This window comes from Megachile rotundata, chromosome 12 (genome assembly GCF_050947335.1).
Source record: "Megachile rotundata isolate GNS110a chromosome 12, iyMegRotu1, whole genome shotgun sequence".
Classification (NCBI taxonomy): domain Eukaryota; kingdom Metazoa; phylum Arthropoda; class Insecta; order Hymenoptera; family Megachilidae; genus Megachile; species Megachile rotundata.
The window spans coordinates 7,180,040-7,201,673 of NC_134994.1; the positions used below are offsets into that span (position 1 = coordinate 7,180,040).

At 34.3% G+C, this 21,634-nt stretch overlaps 1 protein-coding gene across 5 annotated transcripts; it reads right to left on the reverse strand.

Annotated features, from left to right (window-relative positions):
* Positions 1-21: 21 nt before the first annotated feature.
* Positions 22-21,450, reverse strand: LOC100877757 (GTP cyclohydrolase punch). Of its 5 annotated transcripts, none has more exons than XM_012279753.2 (7): positions 15,720-15,933; positions 14,058-14,304; positions 7,760-7,969; positions 4,635-4,742; positions 4,216-4,381; positions 3,025-3,141; positions 22-1,983 (listed from the first exon to the last, which is right to left on the reverse strand). In XM_012279753.2, the coding sequence occupies exons 2-7, from the start codon at positions 14,248-14,250 to the stop codon at positions 1,854-1,856; spliced, it is 924 nt and encodes a 307-aa protein (XP_012135143.1). In that variant the 5' UTR covers positions 14,251-14,304; positions 15,720-15,933; the 3' UTR covers positions 22-1,853. The 5 variants fall into 5 exon arrangements, with proteins under 5 accessions (XP_012135143.1, XP_012135142.1, XP_076394071.1 ...); XM_012279752.2 differs by lacking the exon at positions 15,720-15,933 and adding an exon at positions 15,390-15,685; XM_076537956.1 differs by lacking the exons at positions 14,058-14,304; positions 15,720-15,933 and adding an exon at positions 21,190-21,450.
* Between the last annotated feature and the right edge of the window lie 184 nt (positions 21,451-21,634).

A 21,634-nucleotide genomic window follows, 5' to 3' on the forward strand; every position in this document is an offset into this window, starting at 1 on the left:
AAGGGAATAAAAAGCAGGGCGTTGAAAGTATAAATATAACTTTATATAACATCATCAGAAAAATATTATAAATATTAAATATTCGTTCTCATAAATAACATTAAGATTTCGTTTCGTGGTTTAATGCAAAATAGTACTGGAAGGTGACGTCTCAAACTTCACGGAAGTTCAATGAATGCGCAATGAAAATTATAACGTTCAATTTGTCCAGTTGCAAATTTACAAATTTCAATTAAAACTGAATTTTGAGACGGCATATAATTAATGTTGGTTGTTTAAAATAAAAACTACACCTACAATTGTCAACAGAGGCTTTGCTTTTAAAATATTTGTCTGGAATGTTTTAACATTAACAAAAAGAAATTTCGAACAAAACTTTCAACGATACAAAATACATTAATCAATTTGATCATTTAATGCAATAAAATTATCGCAGAAATTAAAGTAATATCAACTTTCAGTCGCACTTTAGACATACAGTGTATGGCTGAAACACTGTGTGTCAAGATCTCTTTTCTTCATAAAATCTTTTACGTGTTATTTTAAAAGTTACGAATACAAATATTGTCTTTTCGTTATGACCGTTTAAATTAATAGTAATTGTACTCGTGTCGTAAACCGTTTAAAAAATTACTGTAGAATCACATTCGGATAATAGATTGGAAAATAAGGTTGCAAACGTTTTGTTTTGCAAAACGTATGGCTGTTACGTTTTACAAATTAGAAACAATAACGAAATTAAAAATATTTCTGGTACAGGATGTCCTAAAGTTAAATGATTAGATTATATTGATATATTCTATAAGTTAAATTAGTTAAATTCTCAAACTTCTAAATTTTCTTCTTTCTTCAAATCACTAAATTTCCAAATTTGTAAATATGTAAATTTCAAAATTTACTTTGACCAAAATGTATATATATGATCTTCTATTTACTCTTGTGGAACATATCAATGAAGTTTAGTCATTTAACCTTAGAACGCCCTGTTTACTATAAACTTCTTCAAAATATGACATAGAATTTACACCGTATTTTTCGATCGACATAACGGATTGCGAACACTTCAGTCTAATATACGTATACATAGTCTAAAATGTGTATTGTCAGGATTCATGAGGCCATTGTTGAAAAGTGTCCAGGCAATACGTTAACAACTGATGTCGATCAAAAAATCTGCGGTCTTAATTACAATTACGACGCAATTGCCCGATCAGAAGACGCTTCCAAATGTTTCACGCGTTCTCCAAATATATTAATAACATTACAGAAGTATTCGCAAGGTACATGTACAACAATCAAACGGATAATTATAGCTGGTCCAGCAGCAGCAGTATATGTTGTTAATACATTTTAAGAAGTCTCGAATCGGAACATCTAGAATAAGCATGTTATGCTTTCACAAGCATATGCGTCGATTACGTTTGCGAAACGATTGGTACCTGTTCCATAACAAAAAGAGACGTCTCTTCTTATTATAGAATTTCAATAACAATTTCTGGAACTTGTATAAAGTTTCAACGAGTAACTACCATATTGTCTCAGTGTCATTCGATCAGCAGTTTATGAACATTCCAGTTTCAAAGACGTCTTGAACGTTGTCTTCCATAATCGTTCCTTTTACGATAATCATCAGGATTATCTTGGCCACACAGTCGACCAACGTCAATAAAGTATTTTTGTGGGATAAAATAGGAATGTTGTAAAGAAGCACGCCTTTGAAATCAACTTCTTTTTTTTTGGACGCCTTTTGCGGTGAGGTAGCAGTCAGACAAAAACGTTGGAAGAAGAATCGTGCCGGGGGCTCTGCGTATCCCTTCGTCAATGCGTTGCTTGGAGATCGGAGTCAAGAGGTTTTACTTGTTGTGCACCAGATTAAGAAATTCTTCGCGGGTTTTCGGATCATCTCGGAACACGCCAAGCATCGTTGACGTAACCGTCTTGCTGTTTATCTTCTGCACTCCTCTCATCACCATACACATGTGCCTGCAACGTAAAAATATTGTTCATTCTGTTATTCCGCGAGCATGCGTTGAATAATTAATCGAATATCACCGTTAGAACGGAATAATAAAAGCGTGTTGATATTACTTTGATTCTATGTTAACAAGGATACTGTTATCTAATGCATAGGATACGTTGATTATGTGACTTTTAAATTACACTCGTCACGAATTCACGGAGAGGAAAAAAAATGATATTAGCATTAAGGTCGTATTTCCGGCCATTATTAGTCCTTAGTTTTTGTACGTTGAGTACATTCTTGAGGTATCGTTTATGAAACAACGTGAGTCCACTTTTTTCGCTGAACCTGTTTTCTGTTTCGATCGTACACAAGGTTTTGAAGTATTGAATGCGGAGGAAATGATTAATGATCGAGATAACTGATATTTATCGTCACTTGTCATTGATTTGTGTCTAAATACTTTGTGGATAATACTAATTTACTAATTTGTTTAATTTATGGAGTAGATGGTAGAGATTTAGATATTTAGGAATTTGATGTCAGAAAATTTCGTATCAGCTATTCCTATCTTAGCAGTGTTTGTAAATTATGTGATCAAATTATAGTACAGATAATTAGATGTACTAATTATATCTCTGTGTTTAGTGATTGAAGCGTTTTATGTCTAGTAAATGCAGCTTAATTCTTTACCGAGAGATAGCACCTTATTAGCACAAGGTTACATTCTTACATGTGATTAGTCCTTGCGAAAACCGTTGCTCAAGAACTGTGTGTATTGAAACGAAACCAAGGGAGGTGCAAAATGGCAACCTTTGATTCGCATTAAAATTAAATTATTAAATTACCAACTAAATTCACCATTTTTTCTATATATATATATTCTCTATATTTTTTACTTCAAAACCTATTTTATAACGAATCCTTTTATGTATTCTGATACGTCAAATTACCACAAGTCTGCCAAAAGTTTGTTTATCAAACTGGTGGTTACTTTAATTGATTGTTATTTATTGAATTGTAAAAATGTGAAGACGAATTTGTTATCCTAGTAAAATACTTACACTCCTTCAACGACCACAGCTACTCCCGCTGGCTGTACAGCCTTTGTTACTGCTATTGCTATTTGCTTGGTGAGACGTTCTTGAACCTGAAGACGTCGACTGAAGATCTCCACGATTCTGTAAAGAAACAATAATATGTTACAGAACGTTTTCTACCAGAATCCATATAAAATGAAGTTATCGCTCTAATACATATTTGAGTCCACATTTTAGTTTCATTATAATTATTTCTTAAATGACCGTCACTGTCCTATATCGTATAAACAAAAAAGGAAGTCGAAACATTCGAAAATCTACAGGTTTCTTATCGTTTGAAGGCTAATGTTAAGTTCATAACATTTAAACGAGTAAATGGACAGTCGCCAATCGAACGTGGCGGTGTGTGAAAGTGGTTGGTGTGCCAATGTGATCAGAAACCGCCGTATTCTTTTCTTCCCGCTTCAATATTCCTCGAATCAAGGCCGCGACTGCCGATGCAATTTGTTATCTGCAAGTTGTGAAACGTAGTATATCATGTCCAGCGATTACTCCGTCCATGACTATTATAACGGATTTTATTTTCATCGCACGACCAACTGGGTGCATAGATAATTTTAATTAACTCAAGATTATTAATCCGAACTAAGACTTAAATCAAGCAGAAGTTTCGATAATGATTAATTGCAACGCATTGATTTTATTGCGTTCAAATCGTTTGCGTCAATGTGTGAAAAAATAAGAGGAGTTCGATGAAACAGCGGTTCGCAGGGGTATCCGATAAGGCAGCGTGAATGATGACAACTCAATCAACGAGCTAATTGAGCTCCGGCTAATATCTCGATCCAATTAATTCCTTTGCCGGATATCTGAATTTTTCGACGATTCAACTATAATAGACTCTTGGAATTCCTTGTTCTTCAATCGTTTGTTCAACGCAAAGAGTTTGAAGAATTTAAACTTGAACCGCCACATTAAATTCTAAACTTGAAGAATTTTAAGCTAAAAACGTTTCAAAGCTGTGGTCCTTTGAAGCGTTACCTTGAATTTGAACTTGAAGCAATCCTTTCAAATCTCTCTATCTTAAAACTTTAAAGAATTTCACAAATTGCAGATAATTTCAAACTTCAAAAAATAATTTTCAAACTTCACTCGCAGCTTCAGATGCAATATGTTCCCTGCTAAAAGCTTCTAATCAAGTAAATTCTTCATTACCTGGCCAATTTACTGAGCCCCAGTATCTTCTTACAGGGTAGGTACCCGATCGAGACTTTCCCGTAAAACGGCACCAAATGGTGTTCGCACATGGAGAACATCTCGATGTCTTTCACCACAACCATCTCGTCATGATCCTCATCGAACACAGCATCGTTTATAACATCTGCAAACAAACATAAACACGGTGCGTGAACAATGAAACAACGATACTTTCTCCGTGCGAAGTTTTCTCAACGGAGGCCAGAGGTGCAATTGTTGCTCAATATCGCTTTTTCTAACGGCCGTTCTATCAATGATAGTCTTCGTACAAACTGCATTGTACGTAGAGTGCTGACGTTATCGTTTAAATTGTTCCTGCACGTGGGTTAAGGTCCTCACGATCCTGGCTGTGATTTACTCGATATTGACCTACTTACTACAGTCACGACGTTCGTGCTGGTGTATATGTGTTGGTAGATATACAGTGGTTGGTAGGTGTCGGTGGATAGGTAATGGAGGGTGCTCTCCACGGTTTCCACGGCAACCTTAACAAGAAACACCTTCACAATGACCGTCAATAATGAAACGAATTCATGTCTCGGTTAACCTTCTGTATTTTTCTACACTTCATATTCTAGCCAGTGATGCAGGGATTTGAAGAGGTTGACTGAATAAAAATATTATAATGTTATAATTCATGAGATTATCAAAAATTTAAGGAATCTTGGTTTCTTTTTAGACCCCTGAATTTTGTCATAAGTGATTAATTCATAATAGCTAATTCATAAGAAGTTCATACCTAATTTATTAGTATGAAGTAAGTTCATTAGTGTAGAAGCAAGAGTCAGTAGTTGACTTTTAATAAATAAAAATCTTCTGAAGAATTTTCAGTAATTTTTGTGTTTGCTCTTTGAGGGGAGTCTCGACCACCCTCTTTAAGTGCGTCACTATCACTAAATAGAAAGAAAATACGACCCGTCTCAACAATGGGAGGTTCTGAAGTATAATTCGACAATTTATTTCCTACCTTTCAACGAAAGTCCAGTCGCTTTTACGTGTCCGTATGTTAGTCAGGCAATTTCCTCACCGTATATTACCTCTGATGCTCGAAGTGTACTTAATTTTTCGACCCGATGATCTAAGTCTAATGCGATCAACCTTCGATCGAATTACTCAGGGTCGACAAAGGAAGAATACTTTGGATTTAAAAATCTCTCAACTGCAAAAGCGTAGTTTTCATGAAATTAAATAACAAGGAGTATGAAAATTAATTTAAAGTAAAGCAAGTAAGAAAATGAACACTGACATATTGGAACATATGTGATATCTTTCTTTTTTATTTTTCTATGTATAGTGCAGAGCAACTCTCTGTAGACTGTACTTTTAATCAACGGGAAAAAGAAAGAACTGTAAATCTATGACATAGAGAGCAGTATCGATCGCCTGATATCATATGTGCTGAATAAAAGATCTTTTAAAGTACAAAATTTTGTTGAAGCTACTTAAAATGAAATTCACCTTAACATTCTACGATAAAAAATTCAAAGATTTAACAAAATTGTGTTATGAAGGTAAATCTTGAAATATAAAAAATTAGAATTTTTCAAAATTAGAAAATTTGAATTTAGAATGTGGAGATTTGGCAATTGGGATTTGTAAAAATGTGGAATTTGTATTTTAAAAAATTTGGGAACTTTGCAAAAGTTTGCATTGTAACACGATTGGCTGGAGAAATAACGTCGAGTATCAGCTACAGGTGGTGGAGAGAGTTTAATTCACTTTGACTTAACCCTCCCATGAGTGCTCAACTGGAACTGCCTCCGAGATAAGTCTGGTTAACCGTAGTTTCTACTCGCCCCAGTGAATCTGAAACGAGCACTTTCCTATGAAAGCTCAACCCTCTTTTTGTGGCCACCCATTCTCGTGAAACCCTCCAACAATTTCTCTTCGCCTTTTATTCTTGTCGATAAGCTGGCCGAATTCTCTCCCACCATCTTGTTAGTGTGTTGAAGCATCTTTTACGGAGATCTGGCTATTAAGCCTCTCTTTTACACCTTTGAAAAGTAAAAGTAGAACTCAGTGCTTTAATTGCTAAACCGATTCTTGTTGGTTCTTTAATCTGAATTTTTGGATTCATATTCCTATGGTTCTGAATTTCTATCATTTCTGTTATTTGTAATAGCAGAAATTACTATGCAGGGTGTCTCTGAAATGGGGGATAGCTGACTTGATTCTGAATAAGATATCTCTTTGCAAAAGTAGGGTTTGAAGCTTCGTTTCTGAATTATTAAGAAAAAACATGAACCAATGTATATACAAAACATACAAATTAATTGTAATTTGTCCTGAATTTCTAATTTCTCTATTTCTACTCTTCTAAGTTATTAAATTAATATACAAAGTAAGAAATTTGTCTCCAAACGTATACAGAAACTAAAAATTAAACAGCATACATTATTCTTTCTACGCGAATTCCCACCGAAATCCGTAAAATGGCGATTTGACACGAAATCGATTCGGTGTATTGCGTGACCGTGCAGTCTCGTTAATAAAATTATTAAGCCCCAAAGGAACGAGACAGTTAATTAAGGTTTCAAGCATCAGGAAATCAAATCGTTAATGGATATATCGTGTCGACATTCCACTTCGTTTCGCTGTTCGTCAACTTATAATTACCACGGGACAATGGTAGTTCCGACTTAATACAAGACAAATGGAAGGAAAAGGTGAAAGGCATTATTCTCGAGGTACGTCCCTGAGACCCATTTATATCATGAGCTTTACGGTCTCTTTTTTGAATCGTAAGTACTTAAGTCTTCCTCTCTTTTCCCTCGTGACGGATCTCGAGTAGCTTGACGTAGAGAAAGAAAGAAACGGCATTTTCCTAAAGTGGGTGTATTCATGCCTTCACATCGATCTTATCGCTTAAATAAAATTGCCGGAGAACTATAATATTTATGGCAATTAATTTAATAATTCAGCAAACTTTCTTGAATACTAATTTTTATAAAGAGACGTTTCGATTGTTTCTGATGGTGGATGTATTTTATAAACGAAGAACGACTTTGAAGAAACCCTTTGAAGGGACTTTGACAAATATTACATTCGTAAAATCAATTGTTAATTACCTATGAACTTCTTTTTCTTGTATATGTATGAACTTCTCGTTCTTTTTCTAGTAATGTTTATAATATTCCTTTCATTTAATTCCTGTTAACTTAGTATAAAAGTAATATAACAAACAAAATGTTAAAAATTAGATCATCCTTTTTTATCAACTTGTAGAAGTCATAAGAAAGACTAAGTTAATGTCTTCAAAATTTTATAGCAAACCGTGATAGAACACGTCAGCTCCATAATTTTGATGCTAATGTTTACACAAGTTTAGCTATTTCTTTAAGTCACACACGTCTAAAATATTCTAAAGAGACAGCATAGTCTCCGCTGATTCCAATGGAACCTGTCCTTTTTCCTTCTCTCTTTCGCGCCTACATCTAACCCAGTGTCCTCCAACATAAGGACCATTCTCTTTTCATAAATTAAGGTGAGCTAGATAATTTACCGTCGATGTTTTGATCGTAGCCTTTCGTAAAGAACAGCATGGCCTTTGCAGCACGTTCTGGCGTCTTCAGGAGACCTGGTCGATCAGGATCCTCGCCTAAGGAGCCTAAAAGTAGCCTGTAACTTCGTGACATTTCCGGAAGAAGAGCCTCCCGCGTGGGTGGCCTGTGATCCAGCTCTAGATCATGGTGGAACGTGCATTTTTCATGTCCTGGAAGGAACAAGATCAGTTTTATGATTGATATTTATTGTACTGCAAGGTCTGAATTTATTATGAGGGTAGTTGAGTTCTTGCTTATACAGTAGTTTTGATGAGGAATGATTTGTATATATCTTTCTTTAATGATTAATATGATGTTAGACTTAATACATACATGATGTTAAACTTAATACATGATGTCAGACTTATACATCTCTTACTGCAGATTTTAAAGTTGTGTGATATTGTGGAATTTTGAGAATTTTTGGAAGACCATTGCAATTTTGACATTGTGGAATCTTGGGAATTTGAAGGTGTAGAAATTTGGAATAGGGGAAGTTGGGATTGTGAGAAATTTGGACAATGAAAATTTGGGTTTGTAGGAATTTGAAACTTTGAGACTTTGGGATTATAGAAATTTGGAACTTTAAGACCTTTGGACTATAGACATTTGGAACTTTGAGACCTTTCGACTATAGAAATTTGAAACTTTGAGACCTTGGGACTATAGAAATTTGAAACTTTGAGACCTTGGGACTATAGAAATTTGGAACTTTGAGACCTTAGGGCTATAGAAATTTGGAACTTTGAGATCTTGGAACTATAGAAATTTGGGACTTTAAAAATGTGGAACTTTGTGACCTTGGAACTTTAGAAACTTGGAACTTTGAAACCTTGGAATTTCAGAAATTTGGAACTATGAAACTTTGGAACTTCGGAAATTTGGAACTCTAGAAATTTGGGACTTTGAAACCTTGGAACTTCAGAAATTTGGAACTCTAGAAATTTGGAACTTCGGAAATTTGGAACTCTAGAAATTTGGGACTTTGAAACCTTGGAACTTCAGAAATTTGGAACTCTAGAAATTTGGAACTTTGAAACCTTGGAATTTTAGAAATTTGGAACTATGAAACTTTGGAACTTCGGAAATTTGGAACTCTAGAAATTTGGGACTTTGAAACCTTGGAACTTCAGAAATTTGGAACTCTACAAATTTGGGACTTTGAAACCTTGGAACTTCAGAAATTTGGAACTCTAGAAATTTGGAACTTTGAAACCTTGGAATTTTAGAAATTTGGAACTATGAAACTTTGGAACTTCGGAAATTTGGAACTCTAGAAATTTGGGACTTTGAAACCTTGGAACTTCAGAAATTTGGAACTCTAGAAATTTGGGACTTTAGAAATTTGGAATTTTGAAACCTTGGAATTTCAGAAATTTGGGACTTTAAGATCTTGAAACTATAATAATTTAGAACTTTACAACCCTGACACCACAGAAAGTTACAACTCCCTAACTTCAAAAAATAAAATATCCTTGATCTCCAACCTCTAAAAATCATCACTACACTTCACAGTATCAAATGTCCATGAAAACATGAAGATTCATCGCATCATATTTCTATCAAGTTAATTAAAACAATCCTTCAATGCAAAACGAAACAAGATACATATAAAGATCGTCGTTATCGCTTGCAGTGACCCCCAACTGCAATACATTCATAAACAAAAATTAAATTTCTTTTCTTTTTTCTTATTACACAATACACGTTCACTATTTTATATCTTCCGTAATATGCACTTGTAAGTATCTTTAAATATTCTAAACAAAATACACGCTCCGTATCATCAACTTCCGCCAATTCTTTATATTGCCAGAGATGCGTTACGAAACGTAGCATTTGAAGATTGCATGGTGACTTTAGAACAAAGAGGCTTTACGTTGCTGATATTATAACATTCCTGTGCTTTGTAAAATATTATTAGAAGCAGATCAAGCGTTCAGAAATTGTAAAATTAAAAATTGAGAATTATTATATTGTCTTAATAATTAAACTAAAGTAATTATTTTAGTATAAAAACTGTTTAAATAATAGTTAAATTGTTTAAGTAATCATAACGTAAATAATTTAACATAAATTCTTTTACTGAGCCTCAAAAATAATTTGTACAATTACGATATTGTTTAATATACATTGTTTTTCTTTTATTTTATTGTATGTAAAATTTTGTCTGCTATATGTAATGTATGTAGTAAAACACATATGTAATATATGTTTTGTGTATTATATTACACATATGTTTTACTACATATATTACATACAATAGACAAAATTTGACATATAATAAAATAAAAGGAAAACAGTGCATATTAAATAACAGAACATATATGTAATATGTGTTTCGTGTATTATATGCAAAATTATTTATATGTAAATTTTGTATATAAAAATTTAATTTTTGCATAAGGAATAATACAGCAATGGCGGCCATTATTATCAGTATAGAACGAAGTGTCTAAGACGTGTAATTATTATGTTTAATATTATTTAAATTGCAAAGGAAGAGAATTTTGTTCTAAATGCAGTTCCTCTCAATATCCAACATACGTGCATTCTATATAAAATTAAAATAAGCTAGAATAAATAAATTACTGATTTTTCTATAATTTAATGTTTCAGTATACACAAACTAAGTTTCAAACACTTATACCGTGGACCAGTTCTTTCCTGTTCCCCTCCTTCTTTCAAGGTGTGTGAACACCTTGTGTGTATGAACAATCGAGTAATTCCATTCGCGATTAACATAACGTTTTAATTAACGATGGATCTAAATCTCCACGTGGCGATTATAATTCAAACACGCGATTCGCATGGAAGTTCACCAAAGATTTCTCGAAGCCTTCGTTGCCGAACTTGTTGCATAACGATTAAAGACAACTACGCGTGAACCCGAGATTTCGATCGATCGGGAATAATTTATATCACTTGTATAACGCTCTGTTCGCGAGCAATCTAGAACGTATTAAAGCGAAACGGCTCCCGGGACTTCGCTGCATAGATTTATTCGTGGAAGGCGTAAGGATCGGATCTAACGCTGGAACTGACGTATTCACGATGGAAAACTAAGTTAAAGCTATATCTTTACGATGAAACTGCATCGCCTAATTGAACCGAGGAACGTTGCTACGTTGTATCGGGAATCAAGGTTCTCCATTTTGTACGGTTAATTTGTGTATGGAGTACGGAGCAATTAGCAGATTATTTGGAATTAATCTCTTAATAATTGATAGACTTATAGTTAGTTATGTACCATTTAAGTCATTTCATATTTTTTAATTACACAAACCTGTTTCACGTGTTGTTTTATGTGGAACCTTGGAAACTATTTTATTGGTACTATGAAATTGATATCTAGTGTTGATTAACATCACTGAAAAATGTATTTTTACAAATTTATATTATATTAAGTTTAAACTTAATTTACTTTAACTTTAACTTTTTAAATTAAGTTTATTTAGATATTCTGTTTCACAAAGTTGCACAACTTTCCTAATCCTCCGCATCAAATGTACAACGTATTTCATATTGGTTCCTAATCTAAGTAGTATTTATAGTATTGGTATAAGTAGTTTTTTTACAAATATTTTTGCGTAGCTATTTATTAAAGTAGTCTCATGCTAAAGAATAAGATTCCCACATAGAGAAAGTACAAGTCTTTTGACAAGGTCAAATCTGACCCTACTACAGTATTTAACATTTAATGTACTTTCAAAAATAACAATATTTAAGATGAACATTGGGTGACTCATTTCGTGAGATAGCAAAAATTATTTTCTTTTCCTAGGTCTCTTAAGATTTGTGCTTTTTTATAGTAGTCTGCAGTAGAAGTGAATATATAAATTGTTCGATAATGTGGATTCTTAGAAACATTCAAAAGTAATTTTCCAACAGAAACGCAGTATAATTATCAATGTTTCATTGTCCTTCCTACTGTACCAGCGACCGTGACACTGTATGACTGGCAAAAGATGCAGCCATAATTAATAAAACAATAATATAAAATTTAATACACATAGATTATTGTGAAGTATTAATTTTGTAGTCTAACGTTGCAGTTTAATATTAATTATAAACCACTATTGTGATAAAAATATTCAAAATAATCTTTGACATTGGTCTTTACCAATATATATCAAGAAGGTTAGTTTCATTAAATCTAACAAAGACACGATTTTTCTATTTATAGTATCTGTATGAGCTTTATGATGACATACGTATGAAACAACCTAATTAATTACTGAACAAAGAACATTCAGCTAAAAATGAACAATAGTGACGAAACTCCTTCAATCTGATAAATTATTAACTTTCCCTGCAAGAAATATTCAATATTTCCAAAGTCATAATTCACAAAAAGAAACATTTCCCAAAAACACGAAAAATATTCTTAAAAAAATAATGTCTGAAGTAACGTTACAGTTACGATCATAACTGTACGCCACAGTTCCCAGGCTTCTTATCATTTTAAGATCAGCAGGTACGATTAACCTGAAAACGAGAACTATGGCGAGTGTTCTCTAAATCTTTTTCAGGGCTCCCTATCAGTGATAGCGATCCGAGATTATAAAAATTAACAAGTACGTGTGATTCTCGTTCCTGAGAACGATGAAAGTAACGAAGTACGATAGAAAGTTCATTGTGATCCGTAATAAGTAAACAGCAGGGGATTTTACGGGGGAAACTACAGCTGCAGTTTTGAAGCAGAGTTACGTGCCACTTGTTACGCCTAAGCGATCGATAATCGAGAAGCTACGGGGAACGGTGCAAGGATTTTGTTAACGTTTGTCAATTTAAGTATATTTTATGTAATTTAATGTGGGAGAAGGATATTGGGACTTTAGGAACTGGAAGGTTTGAATTTTGGTATTTTTAGTGATGGGACTTTGAGAGTTTTGGATTTTAGAGTAGTGGGATTTTGGGATATTGGGAGTTTAGAATGTTGGGACTTAGGAATTGGGATGGTGGAGTCAATACTTAGGAGTATTGGGACTTTGAAATATTGAGACTTCGGAGTATTGGGATTTTGGAGTATTGCGATTTTGGAGTACTGGGATCCTAGAATATTGGGATTTTGGAGTACTGGGATTTTGGAATATTAGGAACTAGGAGTGTTGGGACTTAAGAGTGTCGGGACCTAGGAGTATTGGGATCTTGCAATATTTAGATCTTGAGGTATTGGGAGCTAGGAGTGTTGAAACCTAGAAGTGTTGAGATCTTAGGATATTTGGATCTAGGAGTGTTGGGACCTAGGAGTGTTGGGACTTAGGAGTGTTGGGATCTTGGGATATTTGGATCTAGGAGTGTTGGAACCTAGGAGTGTTGGGACTTAAGAGTGTTGGGACCTAGGAGTGTTGGGATCTTGGGATATTTGGATCTAGGAGTGTTGGAACCTAGGAGTGTTGGAATTTAGGAGTGTTGGAACCTAGGAGTGTTGGGATCTTGGGATATTTGGATCTAGGAGTGTTGGAACTTAGGAGTGTCGAGACCTAGGAGTATTGGGATCTTGGAATATTTAGATCTTGAGGTATTGGGAGCTAGGAGTGTTGGAACCTAGGAGTGTTGGATCTAGGAGTGTTGGAACCTAGGAGTGTTGGAACCTAGGAGTGTTGGATCTAGGAGTGTTGGAACCTAGGAGTGTTGGGACTTAGGAGTGTTGGGACTTAGGAGTGTTGGGACTTAGGAGTGTTGGGACCTAGGAGTGTTAGGATCTTGGGATATTTGGATCTAGGAGTGTTGGGACTTAGGAGTGTTGGAATTCACAAGTGTTAGGACCTAGGAGTGTTGAGATCTTCGAATATTGTAACCAAGGAGTGTTGGTTCTTGGAATCTTGAGATCTTATAATCTTAGTACCTCATCACCTTATTTTAATATCTCAGAAATTGAGTACTTTAAGACTTCCAAGTTCCAGAATTTTAAAACCTTGACCCTCCAAAATTTTATAGTTATGCAATTTTCGGTCTAACAAAACCTTGAAACCTCCTGATTTTACAACTTCGGGTCTTCAAACAATTTTAACATTAAAATTCTCAGACTTCGAACCTTCATAAATTTACAAATGTAATATTTTTATACTATTGAAATTTGCATCCTTGACATTTTTTAATTATCAAACCTTGAGATTGTAGTACTTTACAAATTTGAAACTTTAGGATCTTGGAAATTTACCCTGTGAGCTCAGAACTTAAAAATGATTCACAAAAAAAAGATCACTGATCGTTCTATTAGAGTCTGACACGAAACATCCCTAGAAACGATACCTGGGGTAGTGGAAGTTCTCGGAGTCCTAGGAGTCCCCGGAACATCCAGGTTGCTTTCCTCGACGTTGTCCAACCAAGAAACGGTCCGCAAGGGGCCAGGTTTTTTTATCACCATCGCGTGATCATCCTCACCGTCGTAAATGTTCAGATCCTTAATTTCCTTCATTTTACATTGACTGGAAATCCCGTTCATGACTGTGCGCCCCGGGCTTGTTTGTTTCTTATACCAACGAGCTGTTCGCCGCTTCTGAATTCAAGGTAATCGGACGAAGGAAAATAGAAATCGTTCTAACAAAATAGATTTGATATACGAGAAGAACGACGACGGGCAAGGTAACGAATCGAAGTGAAAGTGGTGGTATTAAAAACGAGCTAAATAACGGAGATTATTATCTTTCAGTTTCAAAATTTTTTAAAATTGCGTGTTTTGTTATTGTGAACGTAGAAGTGAAACTTCTGTGTTTGGACAGAAATTTGGGGTTTAGGGATTTGGAAATTTAAGGATTTTGGAATTTGGAAATTTGGAATTTTGGGATTTGGAAATTTAAGGATTTTGGAATTTGGAAATTTGGAATTTTGGGATTTGGAAATTGGAGATTTGGGGATTTAGGGATTTGGAAATTGGAGACTTGGTGGATCTGGAAATTTAAGTATTTTAGAATTTAAAAATTAGGAATTTTGGGATTTGGAAATTGGAGATTTGGGGATTTAGAGATTTGGGGACTTAGAGATTTGGGGATTTAGAGATTTGGGGATTTGGAAATTGGGGACTTGGAGAAGTTGGAAATTTAAAAATTTTAGAATTTGAAAATTAGGAATTTTGGGATTTGGAAATTGGAGATTTGGGGATTTGGAATTTGGAAATTTAGGGATTTGGAATTTGGAGATTTAGGGATTTAGGGATTTAGAGATTTGGAATTTGGAGATTTAGGAATTATGGGATCTGGAAATTAAGGATTTTGGAGATTAAAAAATTCAAAAATTCAACAATGAAGAAAGTGGATATTTCAAAGATTTGACAATTTAAAAATTCAAGAGTTTGTGACTATTCTTAAGAGTTCCAAAATATTGAATTTTACAAATGTAAGAACTTGAAAATTTACAAAATTTATTCACACATCTTGGTACCCAAATGACACCCCAAATAGCGACCCTAGAAGTTTCACTTCAGTTCACCCTTCCCAACACGCCAATAACAATTAACATTCGAAAAACTGCGAGCCAAAAGAATGATTTAGAACCGCGTTACGCGAATCCCTGTTTATCCCTAACGCAGTACCACGTGATCGCCATTCATCCACAAACCGCGCATCAATCAATTTGTCAACTTACTATCAATCGTATTCAATCACAGTTCACGTGTACCAGATCGATGCTAAATCTTTTCTTTGTTTTCCCAACTAGAACTCCCGACGCGTAAATTTCTATATCGAAGCGACAGTCGCAAGTTAATCGAGAAAAGAAAACAATGAAAGGGACTGAATGTCCGAAAGAAAGATTGGACCGCGAAGTTGCTCGGTCGAGTGACGCAGTGTGACTGAACCGACTAAACCGTGCAGAGTGCGAATGTCCCTTATGATTCTTCTGTCTCTCTTTCTATCTCTCTCGCTCGTTTCGTCACGCTCTTTTTGCCTCCGTTCTCCAAACAATTTTTCTCTGTACCGTTTGTTTTATCTAGAATCAGCGATCGTAGCACACGTCGCGGTGTCACTCGGTCCCCGAAAAAGCAAGGTCCACGACTGACGAGCAACACGTTGTGCCAGGTTCGGTATATATCGGGAGAATGCGAGCGCGAGGTGAGAGTGACAGATAGGAGATGGTAGAGCGAATAAGCACTCCCTCCAATGCAGATCCTCCCGCTACAGTGTTCCAGAGGGAAATACCCAGCTTTTGCCCGGACCACAACGCGGGAAGCACGCTCTACTGTGACAAGTAGCGCCTCGTATGGCGGAAAATGTCGAGGTATCTCGTGAGGTCACAGATGCGTGATCGTCGCTTTATATCGGTATTTTATGTGTGGATGCTTTTGGGGTTTAATAAAGGTGATATGTGAAGCTGGGTTCTGGGATTTTGGAAGTATGCTAGCTTGAGATTTTGGGACTTTAAGGCTTTGGGATGTTGAAATTTTTCAGGTTTGGGATTTTGGTTTAGGATTTTGAGGAATGGGGACTTTGAGGTGTTGGAATTTTCAAATTTTGAGATTTTGAGGATTTGCAAGTTTGGGATGGTGGAATTCTTTAATTTTGGGAGTTTAGGATTTTGAGGAATGGGGACTTTGAGGTGTTGGAATTTTCAAATTTTGGGATTTTGAGGATTTGCAAGTTTGAGATGTTGGAATTCTTTAATTTTGGGACTTTGGGACTTTAGGATTTTGAGGAATGGGGACTTTGAGGTGTTGGAATTTTCAAATTTTGAGATTTTGAGGATTTGCAAGTTTGGGATGATGGAATTCTTTAATTTTGGGACTTTGGAAGTTTAGGATTTTGAGATATGGGGACTTTGAGATGTTGGGACGATGGAACTTTGGGACTTCGAGGATTTGCAAGTTTGGGATGTTGGAATATTGCAATTTTGGGATTGAAAGTTAAGGATTTTGAAATATGGGGACTTTGAGACGTTGGGACCATCGAATTTTTGAACTTTGAGGATTTGCAACTTTGGAATCTTGGAATTTTGCAATTTTGGGGCTTTGGTTTAGGATTTTGAGACATTGGGACTTTGAGATATTAAGACATTTTGAGACTACGGTGTTTCAGAATTTTGAGATATTGCGACTGTGTGGGGATCTTCAAATTTTCATAAGATTTGATATGTGTATATTGCAACTTTGGTCTATCACAAATTTTGATATATTGCAACTTTGGTATATTACAAACCTCGAGGCATTGCAACTTTATTGTATTGCAAACCTTGATATGTTGTAACTTTGGCGTACTGCAAACCTTGATATATTGCAACCTTGTTGTACCGCAAACCTTGGTATTTTGCAATTTTGTTGCATTGCAAACTTTGATATATTGCAACTTTGATATATTGCAACTTTCTTGCATTGCAAACTTTGATATACTGCAACTTTGTTGTACCGCAAACCTTGATATTTTACAACTTTGTTGTATTGCAAACTTTGATATATTGCACATTTAGTACATTGCAATTTTGGTATATTGCAAACTTTAATGTATTGCAACTTTGGTAGTTTGGAATTTTTACATACTAGAACTCTGATGCTTTAGTCCTTTGAATTTTAGAATTCTTAATAAAACATTTGATAAATTAGAATTCTTGAATTTTAAAGCTCTGAGATATTAAAATTTTCAGATTTTGAACTTTGAGACTTGAACACCTTGAATCGTAAAAATTGTTGCATTTTTAAATCTTTAAATTTTGGAACTCTGGTTCGAAACTATTGAACTATTTCCAAAATCTTTCCAAGTATTAAAGTTATCACAAAAGTCTATATGAAGATCTTATTCAAAGTGCCATATAGAATGCTATGTCAAAGCATATAGAATGCTATATCAGAACATATAGAATTCTATGTCAAAGCATATAGAATGCTTCCTAAAAAGAAATATATCAATAAGTATTTTCTCACACTGTTATGTTTATCAAGTTATAGTTACTTCCCGAATGAAGGGGTCGAAAGAGACAACCGTTCTTTTTCTAATCAAACAGTACTGGTTTATAAATAAATGCTACGTCTAGCGGTAATAATTGCATATACACGTAAGTGCATACGGAAGATTTGGCTCGTAGGAAAGTACAGAAATTTCATCCTTATTTGGTTTACACTACGTCAGAACCTACGTCATCGTGATTTCCAAGAGACCGGTTTACCTACTAAAACTTCCCTTTTCCTTCCATTCGCAAACTCCTTAACCCAACACCGTGTCTACGTGTTCTCGATGCACTTTAGAGAGACCTTTCCTAGTACGAACTCAATGCATACGTCAAACAGGTTAATTTTACACATTTTCAACCTTTTGAATTCTTTCTTCATTTCGAATGCGTTCTTTCTTCTTTTGTACGCAGATAGCTACTTCAGAAGGTGCGAAGGGGTTGACGTCATGGGTTTTTGTTCAGGAAAGTGAATATAATGCTCTCAGCCTTTTAACTGTGCCACTCTTCAACAATAATACAATTATTTATCTTTTAGAAAGACTTCGGACGATCAATATACATTTTCAATACAATGCTCATTGATAAAATGCAGTTTCTTTTCTTGTTCGCTATTTCTTGACAAACTACATTTTTCTTATCGATATTTCTTTTCAAGAGGGTTTTCCTGAAATTGCATTTTTCTCTTGTGTGTGCAATATTCACTGACAATATTGAAATATTTACAATATCGATAATACATATGTATAATACGTATGTATATTATGTAATATGTATACATATGTATAATACATATAATAATATTTAGATAATGTACATGTATATAATACATATAATAATAATTAGATAATATACATATGTATAATACATGTGTATATTATCTAAATATTATTATAGATGCAATAAAGATTTAACGAAGAATTTCTATCCTTTCTGTACAATACAAAATACATTTCTCGAATTACATATTTTATGGGAATAATATAATTGAAGTCTGCAGGTAAATGCAAAAGGCAAAACTCTTTACGTAAATGCATTGCATGAGTTTTATTAGAAGTTAACTCGTTCCTGTGGAGTACAAAGGCACGTGGCTGTTAGTTACACATTTTCAAAGGACATGACCTTGAAAATAACCCCATCGATAACGGTAGACTATGTATTATTAAACGATAATTAATAGTGAGAATAATAATTGAAGTGACCGTGACAGCATGCAACTGGCTATTCCCAGTTTCAGTAATGAAGTTTAAACGTCGATGAGGCTATTACGATATCCTGACGACGTTATTAAACTACGAGAGAAGGATGCTATGAAAAGTGAAGTTATGTCAGTAAAGGATACATCTACGTTTGTGTCTGTTTCTTAAAAATATTAAATAGGTGAATAAGATGTTAATAACATATTGTAGCTAAAGTAATTTATAATTTATAATTGAACGTGGTTGATGAAAGAAGTTAGCTTCAGTGTCATGGCGGTTGTATACCTTAAGGAGCATATTGCAAGTTTTAAATAAATCTAACATGTTAATTTATAATATATTTGTAATATACCATAATAAGATATTTCTTCATCATTAACAAATGATTAATAAATTATTGTAAACATTAATATGGTTATTAAATACACGAAAGAAAAGAATATTTAGTAATAAGGTATAAAAATTTTATACTTATTACACTTTCACTGCAGCGATCAACGTATTAGCACAGTTATGATATTAATATTATATTACTATGGTAACGATCTATTAACACCTATCACCTATCTATTTCACCTATCAACGCATTAATAATAGTATAAAGATTATTAGCATAATAATATTACTTCAACGTTATTATTAACAACCACGCCGAAAATATCTTTAATCGCCATTACATCATACTTAATATAATATTAATATTATTAACACCTTCGTCACACCCGAAATATAAATTAACTTTTAAACTTTGAATTCTCTATTAAATATTAATAACCTAGTGTACCATAACAAACACTACTGTTCTACAGCGGCACTCGTCGTTGAAAGGCTCTGCAAATGAATGGACGCGAATGTAAATCCTTTGTCTTATCTACGCGATCTGCAAAGAAGAATAGTCTATTGAATTCTGTTACTTTCTATCGTAACGATATTTTCATCGAACTGTACAAAAGAGCGTAAAGCCGTTTCTTCTCCGTATTCATAGTTGCACTACTGAAACTGGTCTGAATTCAACTGACCTTCACTACTTGCAATCAATACAAAGCTGCTACATCGTGATTCGATACATTGCCACAATGAAAATGAACAAGCACATTAAAATTATAATTTTATGATCACAAATTCGGTTAAATAAAAAATTAGAATAGAATCTACTTGTCCCTGAAGACAAGTTAAGGAAGACGCAAAATTGATTTGAAAGTAACACTCCTGACAATGTGGATATGACTCGCGACTTAACAAGCGTGAAGAAGTTTTTACGTCGGTTTAGCGGTCGAGTTGAAAAGGGAGAAAAACTGAAGGAAAGGCAACACGTAGGCAATCGAAGTATATTGGCGAAGAATTCGAGGCCATTCTCACGTAACAACAGCGGCAGAATTAATGCCACAAGAATGTACGGTGATGGACGGCCGAAGAATGATACCACCCCGAATTCGAGATTGAATAGATGATATTGTGATATGATTTACTTGCGAGCAGCCGTGAAAAGTAATTAGAGCGTATGTATTTCGATCAAGATCTAGGTAGTGAAACCAGAGGTATCCGGTAAAATTTACAGTGACTCATTTGTTCACGTAAGTACTTCTCAATTCTAAGAAAGGTAAATACCCATTTTTTGCTTAGCGATTCCCGATGCGTTAATAAATATATGTACAAACAATTTTGCGTGAACGATTGTGAGAATTGATATACGATCTAAGACGCATGTTTTAAAAAAGAAGTATACGGATAACATTTATTTTGTATAGCAAATTAATTATATTAATTAATTATATTGTATAGCAATATTATTGTAATATTATTAACGTCGAGTTCCATTTATAAATTATAAATGATGGTCCACGTTTTATACGTACGACAAACATACGGATTTTACCCTAATGCAAACACCTGATACAATCTCGTGTTTTACCCTACGGACACTCGATACTGTTTCTTAATATCATTTCATCGACACTTAATATGATTGGGACATATAAATTTACGATATCGAGACGCATGAAAAAAGAAATGTAACAGACCTGAAACGATATGAAAGTACACATCGTTCTAATCTAATTATCAAAGACTTATGATACGTTCATGCGATATTTATGTAATCAATAACTGTGATTTCTTTCATGGTCGCAAGATCTCATCTTCCTCAGTAAATAAATTTTTAGATTGTTAATTTTGTCATTAAAAAATGATATCTGAAAACAATGAATATTTTTGATGAATAATATTATTAGTTGAAGTCGCTTGTTACGTTAATTTTACAGTTAGTAAAATTACAAATTAGTAAAGTAGACGAATACAAGCAAAGGTAGACTTACCGCCCTCCACTATGCGATCCATTTTGTATAATCTACTTCCGCGTGTCACCAAGTAGAAACGCGACCAAGATCGTAGAAAAGTGTATCTTGCACTGATGACTCGGTTTCGAACCACAGTTTTATATATCTACCATGCTCAAAAAACCTTTGTCAAGCTAAATCCCCTTCCAGCACGTCAATTTGGTATGGCGTTATAGATCGTAGAATACTTGGTAACGTTGTTACTTCGAAATGAATAATACGGGAAATAAAATACGTCATACTTTGGAAACTGTGAAGGAAGAACCGCTTTACATTATCACAAATTAAAAGTTTATAAGCGTAATACGATTCATTCTGCAGATCTTGATCGCAATTATAAGTATGAACCATTGATAACGATTTTGAAAAATATCGCAAATTGTATCGGTGTTACGTAAATCTTATTTTGATTCTCTGCAAAATC